This window comes from Prionailurus viverrinus, chromosome C2 (assembly GCF_022837055.1).
Source record: "Prionailurus viverrinus isolate Anna chromosome C2, UM_Priviv_1.0, whole genome shotgun sequence".
Lineage (NCBI taxonomy): Eukaryota > Metazoa > Chordata > Mammalia > Carnivora > Felidae > Prionailurus > Prionailurus viverrinus.
Genome location: NC_062569.1, coordinates 151,517,025 through 151,534,248, shown reverse-complemented (window position 1 = coordinate 151,534,248; position 17,224 = coordinate 151,517,025). Strand labels below are relative to the sequence as shown.

At 38.5% G+C, this 17,224-nt stretch overlaps 1 protein-coding gene across 8 annotated transcripts in view; it reads right to left on the bottom strand.

The window, feature by feature from the left end:
• TTC3 (tetratricopeptide repeat domain 3) overlaps window positions 1-17,224 on the bottom strand; it is a 127,789-nt gene that overhangs the window by 80,415 nt on the left and 30,150 nt on the right. For all 8 annotated transcript variants that reach the window (XM_047876415.1, XM_047876410.1, XM_047876411.1 and 5 more), the window contains 5 exons: window positions 12,550-12,604; window positions 4,185-4,347; window positions 3,204-3,249; window positions 1,779-1,899; window positions 603-666 (listed from right to left, as the gene is read on the bottom strand). In XM_047876415.1, the coding sequence (XP_047732371.1) occupies window positions 603-666; window positions 1,779-1,899; window positions 3,204-3,249; window positions 4,185-4,347; window positions 12,550-12,604 (449 nt within the window). The remainder of the gene's footprint in view (window positions 1-602; window positions 667-1,778; window positions 1,900-3,203; window positions 3,250-4,184; window positions 4,348-12,549; window positions 12,605-17,224) is intronic.

The following is a 17,224-nucleotide window of genomic DNA, read 5'->3' as shown; positions in this document are numbered from 1 at the left end:
CATTTCCCAATGATGTCGAGTAAATGGAGTCCTGTTGGGTGTATGTGTATTTACTAGATGCATAAATAAACATATACATTAAGCACATGCAAGTTAAAATAATAAAATAAAATAAGCCTAAAGCATCCATTCTCAGCATCACTCCTAACAGGGTGAAAATTAGTTATTAGGAGATGAGAAAAATCTAACTTTTTATATATACAAAGCACAGATGTACATACAGGACGTAAAATGATAAACAGTATCCGTGGTAGGAGGGCAAATAGGAAAAAAAAAGTTTAAAAAGCCTCCTGGGTCAGGGGTTGGTGGTGGTTAATTAAAGTTGAAAGATACTACTGGCCTAATAGGAATTAGGTAGCAGATGAAGAAGAGTTTTATCCTTCCTTTCCGTGCTTCTTATATGAATTTCCAAAATTAAATTTATTAAATATATGAAAATACTGAGCATTGACTTCAAGTAAATATTCAATGTTTTCTTAACATAGAAATATTATAAAGTAGAAAAGAACAAAAGTAAATACAAGTGAGGCTTGTACAAATGTTGGGCCATGGAAGTTTAGGAACGCTACATTAATTCAGCAACAAATAAGGAAAAAACTTACTTGATGGTGGTAGAAATTCAGGATGACAGTCACAATCATCTACCTTCAAAGCTTCATCTACCACCTAGCCATGAAAATAAAATTAGTGAGATTAAAACAAAAATACAGCCATAAAGAATTCAATAGCTAAATAATAAAATAGAACAGAATTTACCCAAGTGCCTAAAATAACCAGCTGGTTATTAGGCCTAAATGAATAAACAAACAAGATGACCATTCTATTTCCAACACCTGGCATGATGCCTAACAAGTCTGTTCAATAAGTGTACTTAATAAATACTATCATATCTTTCCTTATGCTTCTTTCCCTGAGTACAGCCTCTGAGATATTCATTATTAACAATAAAAGGACTATACAGGGAGTTGGCAAAGCTCCCTTCAATGCCTCCTAGCCACCTACTCCAAAACACTATTTTCCTTTTTTCCTCTCAAATCCTAGAAAGAAATATGAATGTGTACTTGGTGATACCTGCTGAATTTTTAATATACTACTGTTCAGAAGAAAATGGAGATATAGACGCTGATCACAGAGGCAGACTGAAAGGCCTAGAGGCGCCCTCACAAACCATCAGGCCTGGGTGCTGGTGCACACAGCAGGGAATAAAGCCTGGGGACCACTGCTGGGAAGCACCACAGAGGCTGCAGAAATATTTCGGGCAGAGATGGGGATGGCAGGCCTCCCAGGCCCAATGCAACACAAGCCGGTGGGCAGGCTGGTGTGGTGCCAAAGGCCAAGTAGATACAAAAGGGGAAAGGGAGGAAAAGAAAACTCCAAAGCACTGTACGCAGTGGGGTGACATGGCCACCAGACCCCATTGTCACTCATCCCTAAGTGGCTGTCTGATTGAGAGACATGTAAAGCAGGAAAAGCATACAAAAAGAACTTATCCAAGAGGAAAAATGAAATTTAGAAAAAAAGATTTTTGAAAACACACAAATGTGATTTCAAAAGAAACTGTGACTATCATCTTCATGTAGTTGAAGGAGGTAGTTGGAATATTTACTAAAAAAGAAAATGAAAAAAAAGAGAAAAGAAAATCATTCTCTTGGTATCAAAAGGCAAAAAGGGATTTGTATCACCAAAATATTTAGCTTCCATTATCACCAAAATATTGTAAAAACGTGAGACTTTCTAAACTTGAAATAATTTTAATTTTAGTTTTTAACTAAACGTACCTTTAGATTCTGATTACCACCGTTTGCCATTTCGTGGTTAGTTTTTCTGGAATCTTTTTCAGTTTCCACGAAGTTAAGTGAAGTACTAAATGCAGGTGCTGATAAACTAGGTATGTAGGCCCTGAAATGGGGAATAAAAGAAATACTAAATTTTTTTATACTGATTAGTATGCATTTTTTAAAATAATTTTTAAAAATATTTATTTATTTTGGGGAGAGCACAAGAGGGGAGGGGCAGAGAAGGAGACAGAGGATGGGAAACCGGCTCTGTGCTGAGCTGACAGGTTGACAACAGTGAAGTGAGCCCAATGTGGGGCTCAAACTCACAAACAGCAAGATCATGACCTGAGCCACAGTCGGATGCTTAACCAACTGAGCCACCCAGGTGCCCCTGATTAGCATGAATTTTAAAAAAGTTATCCTTCAAAGAAACAAGTTTTAGCAATTATCACCTTTTTTCCCTTGAAAGCACGGTAATACTGTTTTAGAAAGAATCTACCTCTGAGATTGGGCTTTATACATAAATGTTATTTTCAATTTGGTAGTGAAAACTCAAAACAGATTAAGAACAGTTTAATAATATATTCTGGTTTCTAATATTCAAGTAAGTCTCCCTGTTTTAAATTTAACAGCTTCGATATCTTAGATATCTAAAGCATGGAGGAAAAGGCATAATCTCTTTTAATTGCCCAGTAACAAACATAGGACCCAGGCTGCTATTTGTTTGTGAGCATATTAAAATCTGCCTGGTTGCTTATTTCTAACAGAAAGTGTCTTAGCCTTTGAAAAGATACTGGGAGGCTGGAGACAGATGTTTCCAGGATAGCAGCTAAGACTTAAAGGTACAGACTGTCCCTACTCTCTGCTGCCAGGATCGTCACTACAAAAACTGTTCCCATACGAGTAGAGTGAAATGAAAGTAGTATTACACAGCTCTTTTCCCCTAGGCTTAGGCTACAGATCTCCCATAAATACATATGAAAATGGTTCAGTAAAACAGTCCACAAAACAAATGTGACAATTCATGGGTCACCTGATCTTTTTTTTTTTTTAATTTTTTTTTCAACGTTTATTTATTTTTGGGACAGAGAGAGACAGAGCATGAACGGGGGAGGGGCAGAGAGAGAGGGAGACACAGAATCGGAAACAGGCTCCAGGCTCTGAGCCATCAGCCCAGAGCCCGACGCGGGGCTCGAACTCACGGACCGCGAGATCGTGACCTGGCTGAAGTCGGACGTTTAACCGACTGCGCCACCCAGGTGCCCCTGTGGGTCACCTGATCTTAAGGCACAAACCCGGGTCCTTCCCCTCCCCAACTTTACCGTGGTTGCCATTAGCTACAAAGCATCATACATAGTGATTCTTAAACTTACAAGGCAAAGCCATCCCAAGTAACAGCTACAGACCTGAGAGATGTTAACTCACCTGCTTTCATAAAAAGCTTTAATTGTATTCCTAGCTGGTGTTCGACCTATAAAAATCAATCACACACACGCATGGTAATCAGAGGATTAGCAACACATACTTTAAAGAGATTTAAAATTTCCTTTAAGCTGACAGAGCATCAAATTTACAGAACTGGAAAAATAAACCTGAATAATTTTGTATTTCCAGATGTTTTTAGTTTTAGGATGGCTTCACCAAATTGTTATACAGCCTGATTTGACATCCCATTACATGTGATCATTGACTAGCTGCAGCAGTATATAAATCTGAACCAGAGATGGTATCTGTCTTCAAGGAGCTCACAATCTTACAATCACGTTAAGTTGGATGATAACATCTCAGCTCAGCTTCCTAAGACAGTAAATACCCAAAGAAGAAAAAACAGCAAAGACCTATATGGTGAAAGTATAGAGTAAGGAAATTTTGGGCATTGGAGAAAGCAAAATCACTTAGGAGAGAAAACGAGAGAATGAAAATCTTGAATTCCTAGCCCACACAGCCGATTTCTGGTATGTGTACATATCCATATACAGATGTATATATGCATATGTGGTCAGCATGCTATAGAATGAGCCACACACTTGGTGTGAGTATCAAACAACTCTACTGAAGGGTTCTTTCTTTAGGAAGTAACTATAACCATGGAAGAAAAATTTTTAAACAATTTTATTTCAAAAGGCTTCACTTTATTCAAAATCTACAGAAGAACAAATTATAATTTGTTGTTGTCCGTTTCAACTAAAAGATACAAATCATTTGTAATTACCTAATGGAACATAACACTAATGTACTTCTACACAGATAGAAATAGAAAACTTAAGTGACTTGACCAAGAAAGCAAAACAAAGTAAGTACAAATCACCTGAGAATTGATTTATGGTCCTCCATTAATCCAAGAAACCCACCTTCAAAAGTTTTAAAGGGAATTCGACTGTAACCAAAGAATCTTAGGTGAAATACCTTGCAGGTCTTCTATTTGTTTTTGTAACTTTACATGCTGCTGAATTAGATCCTTGATTCCCTCAGGGTCATTTTTACAGAGTTTTTGAGCTTTTATGTTTGCTTGCAGGGCCCAGTCATATTCCCCCAGCATAGAAAGAGCAGCACAATAACGATAATGACCCTGTTCCAAAAGATAAATTTAATTTTTTCTCAAAAATATGCTTAAGTTAAAGAAAATAGATAAGGAAAAATATTTTGCTTAAAAACTAATTACTAAAATGTTAGATTAGGACCCTATCAATGAAAATTTTTTTAAAATGTTAATACCTCTCAGGAAATAAAATTACTTAAATGAGCTAAAATGAAAAGTAATGAATAGTATTTATAGTAATTTTAACTAGAGATCAGTATTTTTGCTTAAGAGATTTTTATGCCCACAAAGAAAATAATTCAACCTTTATTATATTTTACTAGTAAAGAATGCAATATATTATTTTGTGCCAAATAAAGTACAAAAAAACATTCATTATATAGGAGTAACTTAATTTTTTTGAAAATATTTTAAGGCAGTAATAGTCTCTAAGTCATTACACTCTCTACACTTTGGAAATCACACAGATTTTAGAGCTGGAAGGAAAATCAGCTTATACAGAAGTTTTGCAACCCCTCTGAGAGCATGGCTACAGATAAGGGGTACACCTAGGCGAGGCCTTCCATCCACCTCTCTCAATCAGCTTTTCATTTTTTATCTCTAGGTGTAGTTCTTGGCTTGAAGAAAAGGTCCAAAAACCATAGATCTACTCAATTCCAATGATCAGGGCTTCCTGTTTTGTTTTGTTTGCTATAGAACCGCAGTCCTGGCTGGCCCCATTTATGCACTCTGGGAAATCTTCTACATCAAGGATGAACATTTTAATCTAGAAAGCTAGTATTACCAAACTTGGGGCTAACTCAACCACCCCCTCTTCTACCTACTCACAAACTGAGCTCCTGTTGTAGGTACAGTATCTCCACTTGGGAACTGACGTACCTGTGAAAGAGGCTAGAAACTGCCCTAATGGCACATTTGTGTAGAGGCAAACCAAAGAATCCTGACCTCTTGACTCTGGGCCCACAGCTCTTTCCTCCTTACTCCACATTTTACAAAAAACATTCTCATTCTATAAGAAACTACTAAATCAGAGATAAATGGCCCTTTTGAGAAAGATGAACTTTTCACTAAAACAGGCTGTAAACAACCATGAGGGCCTTTGTTTATGCAGGTTCGGTGCATATGTATAATCCTACTCTGGTGCCCCAACCCAATCTGTGAGTTCTGAAGCATTTTTATAGCCAGACTATTTAGGCTCAGATTAAAGATCCCAATTCTGATTCCATTTGCTTAAACTCTGCTTTTCCTCAAAAGGCATATGAAGATAGATCTCAGATATGCTACAAAACCAAAATCCTATCCCCTAGGAATATCCCAACTTTGAAATTTAGGTAACTGCATAAAAATTCATAGCATTAGAAATTATGAGATTATAAACCATACCTGCTGAATTTGTAGGAAGTGCCTTTTCTTTCTCTTATCCGCACCCCCCCACCCCCCACCGTCAACTGTCCTCATCTGCTGCTGGGTCCTCTTCCCAAACTCTATAAAACCTACTATAATGTCTATCATTTGAGAAAGGAGCTTATTCAGGTATCACTGCCTGAAGTTATGTGAAGGAAGCTTAAATTAAAGGTATCTCAGAGCTTCCTGAACCCAATCGCAGTACAAAGCTTTGCTCTTCTTTGACACTACCTCATTGTGTAGCACATATATAGAAACTCCCTGTTGCCCATCTGCCGAGCAGCCCCTCTTTTCGGATGCCACCACGTCCCTACTCTGTATTGTAATGGCAGGGCTGGGACTAGCGCTCCATCTCAACAATAAACAGGGAAGAGTGCAGCTGTGATCCAGGAGACTGGCCAATCGAAATGCACTGTTTTCCAGGTTGTAGGATCAATCTGCTGGTGGGCACACGGCTCAATCGGGATCAGTCTGAGGCATCCCTCAGGTGTTCTATACAGATATTAAAAGAGGTTCTCTTTGCACTAGAATTAACAGCTATTAAGGATATCAGTTTGGGGCTCCCACTACATGGTAAAAGTCCTTTTCAAAATGAAGCCAGGAGAGCCTACGCTCTAATTACCACTTCTGTTCAAGCTGCAGTAACAGAGATTTGGATTTATGCTCTTGCCTAAAACAAACAAGGACAAAATATATGGAATAAAGGTTTGTAGACGTTGAATACCAAGCAACAAAAGAGAGTGATCCTCGAGACATAAGAAACACACAAAATAAACCCTATGACTGCTCCACCTTGCTGAATGGAATTTCTATGCCATGGCACAGGGCAAAGGAACCCAGACAGGGCCCGCAGGCTCAGTTCAAGAGACAGAACCAGCAGTCCAGGAAAGCCAAGGCAGTGCAAATTCACAGGGCAGAAGACCAGAGAGGAGACTGCTCCACAGAGAACTCCAGAGATCCTCACACAGTCCACCTGCATTGAGACTTCAACTGAGTACTAGTCAGTATGTGCATGCAAGGCAACCTCCCAAAACCCAAATCAAGGAAAGAACCACTTGAAAGCCAACAGTCAGCACTCTCACAGGGCCAGGAATAATTCCTGTTTCCACCAACCAAAGTGGAAAACATCATAATTCATAGAATAACAGGTAGAATACTCAGAAGAATTTTGCCCCAGCTGTGAAGAAAAAGATAGCCCTTGACTAAATACCACTATGGTCCCACCTAACAAAGCTTAAATCAAGACTCGGAAGAATAACACTGTTTCCAAGTAACTTCACTGTATCCTAAAACAAAGCTCAAAAATATTTACAGATACACAAAAATATCAGTAACAAACAAGGTAAAATTCACAATGTCTATGTCCAATAAAAAATTACTAGGTATGCAAATAAGGAAAATGTGATCTACAAGGAAGAGAAAAAAAAGTCAACTGAAAATAACTCAGAAATGACACAGATGATAGTGTTAGTAGTTAAGAACATTAGAACAGTTATTATAAACATATTCTATATGCTTAAGGAGCTAAAAGAAAGACTGAACATATTAAGATGTGAAATATGTAAGAAATACTCAGAATGAAACTCCAAAGTTAAAGCATTTAAGATGAAAAATACATGGGATGAAAACTGGGGCAGATTAGACACTACAGACACTACTACCCAAAAAGAAACACAGAATGAAAACAGAGGAAAAAAAGACTGAAAATGAAAAAAGCACACGAAAGCAAAACTGAGAACAGGAAGAAAATGGATGCAGACCTGGATCAGGCCATGCCTGAAGCTGATCCCTAGACTTTTCAATTACATGAACCAATTACTTAGGCCCAATCGGAGTTAGGTTTGGTCACTCACAAAATACACCCCCTCGATATTAAAAGGTTCTTGTGGGCATCTGTGAGGCTACTGGTTTGTATGCTATATGACAATATCAAAAGACAATGCACGGGGATTACTGACAAATGTCTGTTGACTATAAACATTCCCACTCTTTGCGATACAATGATATACCCTCTCCTAAGCTTGAAAGCATGCGTAGGACAGTTGACATTGTACCAGTCTTCTCTATCTGGAAAGAAGGGGGAACAATGGCTTACTTTCACAGAATCTAAAGAATACCTTCTATACAGGTTTATACCCTCAAGGCATGACTCAACAGACTCAGGCTCATAGTCAATCTAAAGTAGAAGTACAGAATGCACCTTGTACAGTCTACCTTTGCTTTTGCAGTTTAGGCTACCCTTCAATGACCACTCCTTTCTGGTAAAATAAAAGAAAAAATGACCTAGCTATACTTAACAAATTTTTTTAATACTTACTAGGATTTGTGTTTAGCATCTATATAAATATTTTTGCAATCATCACAAAATAACCCTATTTAAATAAAATGAATGAACCCACATAATTATAGTCAACTGATCTTTGACGAAGCAACAAAGGCAATACAATGAAGAGAGCCTTTTCAACAAATGATGGTGGGACATCCACATGCAAAAAAAAAAAAGAATCTAGACCTTACACTCTCCACAAAAATTAACTAAAAATGAATCACACACCTAAATGTAAAATGCAAAAAACGGTGATAACTTTTTCATGGATCATGAAAGAAATAACTGATAAGCTGGACTTAACTAAAATTAAAAACTTCTGCTCTCTGAAAACTGCTGTCAAGAAAATGAGAGGCCACAGTCCAGGAGCAAATATTTAGCAAAGACACTCTGATAAGGGCCAAGAATATACAAAGAACTCTTAAAAATTCAACCATAAGAAAACCCACTTAAACATGGGCCAAAGATCTTAACAGACACCTCATCCAGGAAGGTATACAGTGGCAAATAAGCACATGAAAAGATCATGTCATTAGGGAAATGCAAATTGGAACAAGATTCCACTGCACACCTATTAGGAAGGCCAAAATTCAGGACACTGACACCACCAAATGCTGAGGATACAGAGAGGCAGGAACTCTCATTTGTGGCGTAGGAATGCAAAAAGTTACAGCCACTTTGAAAAACAGTTTGGCATTTCCTTAAAAAACTAAACACATTCTTGTCATGTGATCCAGCAATCATACTCCTTGGTATTTACCCAAAGGAGCTGAAAACGTGTCCGCAAAAAAACCCGCGCATAGATATTTACAGCAGCTTTATTCCTAATGGCCAAAACTTGAAAGCAACAAAAATGTCCTTCAGTAGGTGAATGGATAAATAAACTGGTGCATCCAAGCAGGTAGTATTATTCAGCACTAAAAAAAAAAGCATCATCAAGCCATGAAAAGACATAGCAGAAACTTAAAGGAGTATTATTAAGTGAAAGAAGCCAGTATGAGAAAAGCTACATACTGTATGATCCCAACTCTGTGTTCTGGAAAAGGTAAATCTATGGAGACAGTAAAAGGATCAGCGGTTGCCAGGGACTGGGTCAGGGAAAGGAGGATGGACAGGCAGATCGGGAGGACACTGGGGAGAGTGAAAATACTCTGTATAAACCATAATGATGGATAAATGTCATTATACCTATGTCCAAATCCACAGAATGCCTAACATTTAGGGAATGAACACTAAGAGAAACTAGGGACTTGGGGTGATTATAATGTACCCGTGTAGATTTATCAATTCTCAAATTGCACCAGTCAGCCGGAGGATGCTGATAACGGGGGAGGCTGACAATGGGGAAGGCTATGCATGTGTGTGGACTTACAGGAAATTACCTTCCTCTTTATTTTGCTGTGAACCCAAATCTGCTCTAAAAAAATAGTCTTAATAAATAGAAAAAAATTAAAAAATAAAGTCTTTTTTTAAAAAGTATTTTCTGCTCAATAAATTAATCCAGAAATAAACACTCTACAATGTAACTGTTATAACGTAACAGTCTTCAATGTAATTCAGAAAGTTGTAGTACTCTTTTTTCAATCGATACTAGACTGAAATAGCAAAAGGTAACTCCAGAAAACCAACTTCAGGGTCTGGGTTTCAGTGTTAAGAATTCTATCATCCATACATTCTGTAAGTGTTTACAGAGCACATGCCAAATGCAGGTTCAGTGATCAACAAATTTCTGTATCAAGTACAACAATGACTGGAAATAAAAATAGCAACGTTAACTGATCACTCTAAAACAGAAGCAAATCCAATGCTGGATTCTCAGTCCAGTTTTGTCTTTACGTGCAAAAGTCCCTTTACCTTTCTGGAATTCAGTATCTTCATCTGTAAAATGAGGCATTTAAAAACAGACTCCAAAATTTGGATGCGGAAGTCCACCTGGGGAATTTCACAGTCCCCAGACTCTGATACACTCCTTGGCCACATGAATCACAACTTGGGGGACTCTAAAATTCTATGATTATATTCACTCTGGTTTAAAAACAGAAAGCCAAGAATGAAGTCTGAAACACATGTCTTTCTGTGTCTTATCTGAAGTTCCACTTAAAAAAAAAAGTCAGGGGGCGCCTGGGTGGCTCAGTTGGTTGAGCGGCTGACTTCGGCTTAGGTCATCATCCCACGGCTTTTGAGTTCGAGCCCCACATCGGGCTCTGTGCTGACAGCTCGGAGCCTGGAGCCTGCTTTGGACTCTGTGTCGCCTTGCTCTCTGCCCCTCCCCTGCTCATGCTCCCTCTCTCTCTCTCTCTCAAAAATAAACATTCAAAAAAAATTTTTTTAAAAAGTCAGGTATTTTTATGATTTAGGAAAATACAGTGATCAATATAACACCCAGAAATAAATGCTAAGATTTTGTTGTATTTGTTTTGCATTTTTTTTTAATGAAAGAAATAAAACCATACAGATATGGCTGAAATCTTCTTTGGACCTTCTCTCATTGTTCCCTCTCTAACTGCCCAGAAGCAAACATTATCATGAGTTTGATAGATATCTTTCTGGCCTACATTATGCTTTTACTGCTTTTTTTCATTCAACACTGTTTTTTAATTTTTTATGTTTTGAGACAGAGAGAGCAAGGGCAAGAAGGGGAAGGGGGGAGGGGCCGGGGCGGGGGTGGGGGAAGAGAGAGAGAGAGACAGAGAGAGAGAGAGAATGAGAATCTCAAGCAGGCTCCATGCCCAGCGCAAAGCCTGATGTGGGGCTCGATCTCACAACCATGAGACCATGACCTGAGCCAAAATCAAGCGTCAGATGCTTAACCCACTGAGTCACACAGGCACCCCTCAACACTGTTTTTTAAATCTGTAAATGTCGGTAAGCCAGTTAACTTATTCCAACTGCAAACTAGTATTTGGTTCGTTCATTCACTAAGTCAACAAGTATTTACTATTTACTAGTAAGTGCTTACTATGTGCCAGGCAGCTTGTCAGGCAGTCTAGATTCAAGAGTGAACCAAACAAACAAAAAAACCTGTCCTCATTGAGCTCACGTTGTATAGGAGGACACACAGTAAGCACAGTTGAAGTAACACACAGAGTTGTCCAATAATGATAAATGCCAAGAAGAAAAAAAGTAAAGCAGGGAAAGAGGGCAGCAAATGTCTAGGCAGGGGCAGGCTTGCCACTTTAGTAGTACAGCCAGAAGTTTTCACTAAGAAGACAATTTTCAGTAAAAAATGAAAGGAAATAAGAGAGCTAACTCTGGGGAAAGGCATTCTAATTCTAGGCAGAGGGAAGAACAAGTACAAACTGGGAGTGCCTGGCATATGTAAGGAATAGCGAGGAGACCAACAGGTCAACACAGTGAACAAGGGAGAGAGGGTAGGAGTGACATAATGGGTGACATAAGAAGAGGGCCAGATCAGATGAGAGTTACAACTCTGATCAAGTGAAAATACCACATCCATCACTGCTTCATCAATGGATATGTAGGTATCTGCAGTTTTGTGCCATTAAAAACACCACAATGACCACTCTGTATATCTCCCCATGCGCACATATTGCAAGAATGTTTGTGGGGCACACACACTTAGAATCAAATAATTACAACAGCATAAGCATATGATCGTGCTCTCCAAGTTAGCTGCAACCAATTCTCACCCACCAGTTTACGGAGGGTTCCTGTTAGTACACACATGCACCAGCACTTGGGACTGTGGGTCTCTTTAATTTGCCAATCTAAAGTACCTAATAATACCACATTGTTTTATTTACTCATGTATATGAAGGTCTGTTTGGAAGCTCTCTACTCTGCTCTCTTGGTTTCATTTTTCTAACTGTACAATTTTAATTTCTAGGAAACAAAACATAACTTATTTCTATTGCCCATTCAGGATTTCTCTTCTGCAAAGTGCCTATCTATTTCACTGGCCCATTTTCTACTGGGTTTCTTATTTATTGTAGTTCTTTGCATATTCTGGACATAAATCCTGTCAGTTATATATGTTATCTATATGACAAATTATCTTCTCCCAGACTATGATTTCATTCATGGTGTCTTTTGACATACGGTAGTTTTTAAGTTTGATATATTCAAATTTACTAGATTTCCCCCACCCCAGATTTGTGCATTGTGTATTATTTAAGAAATCCTTTCTCACCTCAAGGTTGTAAAGACAGTCTCCTGTAATTCATTCTAGGTTTTAAGTTTCATTTTTCATAGGAAGGTCTTTGACCAATCCAGAAAATGCAGATACTGACATCTCAATCACTCAAGTACCCTCCAGACCCTCAACACTCCTATGGGCTACCTGTCCTCCTCAGACATGCAGGACCTCACTGTTGTGTGAAGTATCCTTTCTGATCATGGAACTGAAGATTTCCCTCTCACATTCTTGAGCTCTGCATTAATTTTATCCAGCATTTTTACATATAAAATTCACATCCTGTACACAGATTTCTCACAAAATTATATGGCATTACTTGCTGAATGTAAATATAAAAGAAATCTACCTTTGTCCAATTGCTCTTTAGAATAATGGCTCTCTTTCCATCACCAAGTGCATTTCTGAAAAGAAAAATAAATATTCATTTTTATGTATTTAATAAAGGCATTATATATTGTGTATCTATTTGTACTTCTTGACTTTTCCAAAAATAACCTAGTTTAAAATAATTTTTTAACTTTTAAAAATCCATATATGTCCATTATAGGAAATTTGGAAAATACAGAAAAGCAAAACAAAAGGAAAAAGTCACCCAGAGTCACAATCACAACTACCCAGGAATAACTACTTTTCTTATTTCTGGAGTTATTTCCTGCACATATCTTATCTACATCTATGCCAAACTTGTTATTATTTGCATGGTTTTTCTGCACTATTTTTGCGTGTCAGCCAGACTTCTGACCTCCAAAAATATAATTCCCAGATCTTTCACACATCAGCTAAGCTGCAGCGGACAGAGCCTGAAAACTGAAACACAGATGGAAGTTAAATTCAGTACAATCGCTAACTCAATTTGGGATTATTTAGGAAGTTCTTAACCTCTCTGGCCCGCTTTCTCACATGTAAAACGAGGGTGATAATTATAATCATTGTAAGCCAATCGCAGCAATCTCACTCTCCTTTGCACTGACTAGTTTTGAGGTAGTCCTATAACCCAGAGCTGGCCAATGAGAGCTCAGAGGGCTCATCACTCAAAAAGAGATTACAAGGAAGAATAAAGCTAGATAACTTACATTGCTAGATAGCAGTAGCTTCTACCAGACTATATACAGTTAAAAAAAAAAAAAAAGTCTATCTAAAGACCAACAGATTAGTACAAACAAATCAGAAACAGATGCTTACATATAGTCACCTGATCTACTTGACAAAGATGAGCACTGCTGTGCATGGAGAAAACATACATTCTTAAGAAACAGTGATGAGTCAATTAGACATCCATGTCCATCCTGAACCCTACCTCACACTAAATACAAAAACCAACTCCAGGTAGACTATACGTCTAAGTGCGAAAGTTAAAAAATCAAGCTTTTGAAAGAAACAGAACATTCTGGTGATGTTAGAGAAAGCAAGGGTTATAAACTGAACCCAAAAAGTGCTTATCATAAAGGAAAAAACTGATACATGGCACTATATTGAAGTTAGTGTCATCTGTTTGTGAAAACGAAACATCAAAAGTGAAAAGGCAAGCCACAGAATGTGAGAAGCTTTTTGTAATACATATATTTGACTAATGACTCATATCCAAAATAAATTTTTTTAAAACCTAATGAATAAGACATTCAACTCAAAAGAAAAGAAAATATCCAAACAGGCACTTCACAAAAGAGAATATCCAAATGGTCGATAAGCGTATGAAAAGATGCTCAACTTAAATATCCTTGATCAACTTAAGGAAATGCAAATTAAAATCACAGCAATGTGTCATTACATACCCATCAGAATGTCTAAATGAAATGACACAAAATAGTAAGTGTCAGTGAGGACGTGGAACTGAAACTCTCATATACTGCTGGCAGGAGTATAAAATGATACAACCAGACAGGAAATTATGTAGGAAAGCTGCATATAAGCATACTTTCGTCCCAGCAACTCCACTCCTTAATTATATTCTCAACAGAAATGAATACGTATGTTCACAATGATACTATCTGTAAAAGCCAAATACTAGAAACTACCCAAATGCCCATCAACATTAGAATGGATAAAATGTGGTATATTCATGCAATAGATGAACACTTTACAACTACATGCAACAATATGGATCTCAAAAACAATGCTGAATGCCAAACATAAAAGAGCACATACCATATGACTATTTACATGGCACAAAAACAGGCAAAACTAACCCGTAGCGTTGGAAGCTGGGATAGTAGTTATCCTGGGGGAGGAGGTGGGCAGACTGGGAAGAGGAAAAAAGCAGACTTCTGGGGCTGTGATCTGGGTGCCGATCTTACACATGTAAGGTGCCGGGACCTTACACATGTAAGGTTTCTGAAAATTCAACCTATATACTTATGAATCATATGCTTCACAGTATGTGTATTTTTCTTTTTTCTGAAGATTGCATGAGCCATTCTTTTGCTGGAGACTAGAATGTCCAGTTTAACATCTGAAATACAGTAGCCAGACTGAGGTCCAAGTCACACAGTGGGGCTAGAAAAATCCTAGGTCTTTGAGGACATTGTTGAGCAACTAAATACACAACCCTAGAGCCACGTTCTTCTGGATTTTTTGAACGAGGTTAAGTTTTCTTCACCATGTAAACAGGGTTTTCTACTATTTGCAACCAAACACATCATGACAGAATGGCGTATCTCGTCTCATTACTTCTGTCCTTAGATACTTTTAACAGCTGCCTATACTGTTACATTTCCTCTTATCTCAACCCACTCCAACCCAGCACCCATTCCAAGCTTCCCACAGACAGATCTCCCTATGGGAACTAGAAGATGTTCATATTACTCAATCTAAATTCCATTTGGCTTCTCAGCAACAGGCACTACTGGCCACTCTCTCCCTCTTGCTTTCATGACATCACGCTTCCAGTTTTCCTCTTACCTCTCTGGCTACCTCTTACCAGTCTCCATGCAGGTTCATCTTCCCTTAACTGGCCACTATTTGTGCCCCTCAAGGTTCAGTCCTAGTTCTCAGCTCATCCTCACTCTAGACCAGTGGGTCTCAGCCTTGGTTACACATGAGTACTATTTGGGGGGCTGCTAGAAGCCCAATTAATCAAAAATCTCTGGGTTGGGGGTATTTCTTCCAAGCTCAATTCCAGGGCACAATAAAAGTTGAGAACCGTCTCCCCAAGCAACCTCACCCACATCTACAACTTCAAATCATCTAGGTTAACTATCCCAGTATTTGTCTCCTGCCCAAACCTCTCCCTGGAGTGGCAGACCTACCTAACTCATTGCCGATGTGACATTCCAACTGGAATCCTTCAAGGACACTTTAAATCAGGATGTCCAAGAGTGAAGTCAAGTTCTATTTCCTACAAATGTATCTCTTCTAGTGAGCTCAGTATTACAGAGTAAGCCTATGATCTATGAAGTGGCTGAAGGCAGAAACTTCGTAATAGTTCCAAACACCAAACCATAAGCAACCTCTGTACCTTCTACTTTCAAAGTATGTCAAATCCTTCCGCTTCTCCATTTCCACTACCATTACCCTGCTCCAAGCTACCATCATCTCTGGCCTAGAGTACTGCAATAGCCTCCTAACCCACATTCTTTCTGCATCCCCTCCAAACCCATTCTCCTCACTACAACTAGACTGATCTTTTTAAGGTATTAATCGTGCCATCTCCCCTCAATTTAAAATCTTTTCCTCACTTCTTGATGTTCTTAAAGGCCAACAGTCTTAATGAAGCCTACAAGACCCTCCCTGGTCTCACCCCTGACCACCACCCCCCTCCTCCTCTGTATTCAGGCCACCCAGCACACTAATTCCATGAATACAACATCCTCCCTCCCACCATTGGCCCACCGTCTAGAATACAGTGGGAACTATGTCCGTTTTTGCCCATTTCTGACAGAGCTAAAAGGAGAACTCCCATCATACTGGCTGAATCAATGTTGAATGTTATTGTTATTATAATTAATATAATGTACAATACTACAACTATAGTACTATATTACAATCACGTTGCAAATACTATATTCATTAGTGCCTGTGTATATAAATATATAAGAACACTAACATATTTTCACATTTACTAGCACATGACCACATCCTCCTACTAAAACCAACTGGGCATAGTAAATTACATGGGGTTACTGCTCATCCAACCTAGTACAGCCTGAAACCTAAACACTCTGGAGAGCAGGTATGCCTTTAGGAACAGCAATACCCTGAACAATACATCTCTGAAAACAGGAAACAAGAAATGCAAATGGCTACTTACTCTTAAAGACTGTGTGACATAATGGTGAGAGTACTGAACAGAAGGTAAGAGAGAGTTCTAGCCTAGATGATCCAACTGAATACCTGTTACATGGCAAAGTGTTCTCTCTCCAGCCCCTTCACCTATTTCTTCATATATGACGTGCTACATTTTGCCTTAAAATGTTAGGAATGAATACGTATTGTTCCCTCCTCTAGCTTCCATGTGGATTTGCTAGATGAACCATTTCTGAGCTATCTCCTTCCCCACCCCTAACTTTTCCCTGGAGGATGAATAATAACTACCTAGTGGAGAGGGAGGGGCACAAATCATAGTGGTGTAGCCTCTTCTTTTTCTCTTTGGAATCTTCTACTGAACACCATCATAACACCAGATTCCCTTTTCCTCCAAGCTTAAAGTTCATAAAAGTCGCTGTAGCCAGTTCTGTCTGTGATCATGGATGAATAAGTCAGTTAGCTATGAGACTATCCTGATAAAGCTCTGTTCTCTAAAAACTGGATCAGCATTAGAGGTAAGACTGGATCATCATTTGCCTGTCTTCTGTTTCCATCTCTTAACTGATTCTGGACTTGGGAGGGACAGGGGATGCTATTTATTGACTCTCTCAAATCACAATATATGTAAGGACTTTGCAAGACATAAAAGGATTATCACTTTTTTCATTCCCTATTATAAGTCATCACTATCAGGGACTGACCAGACCAACAAAGAAATAGTAATACCCCTCCTCAAGTTCACAGATCTTACAATGAAGCGACAAAAGCAGGATTCAGAT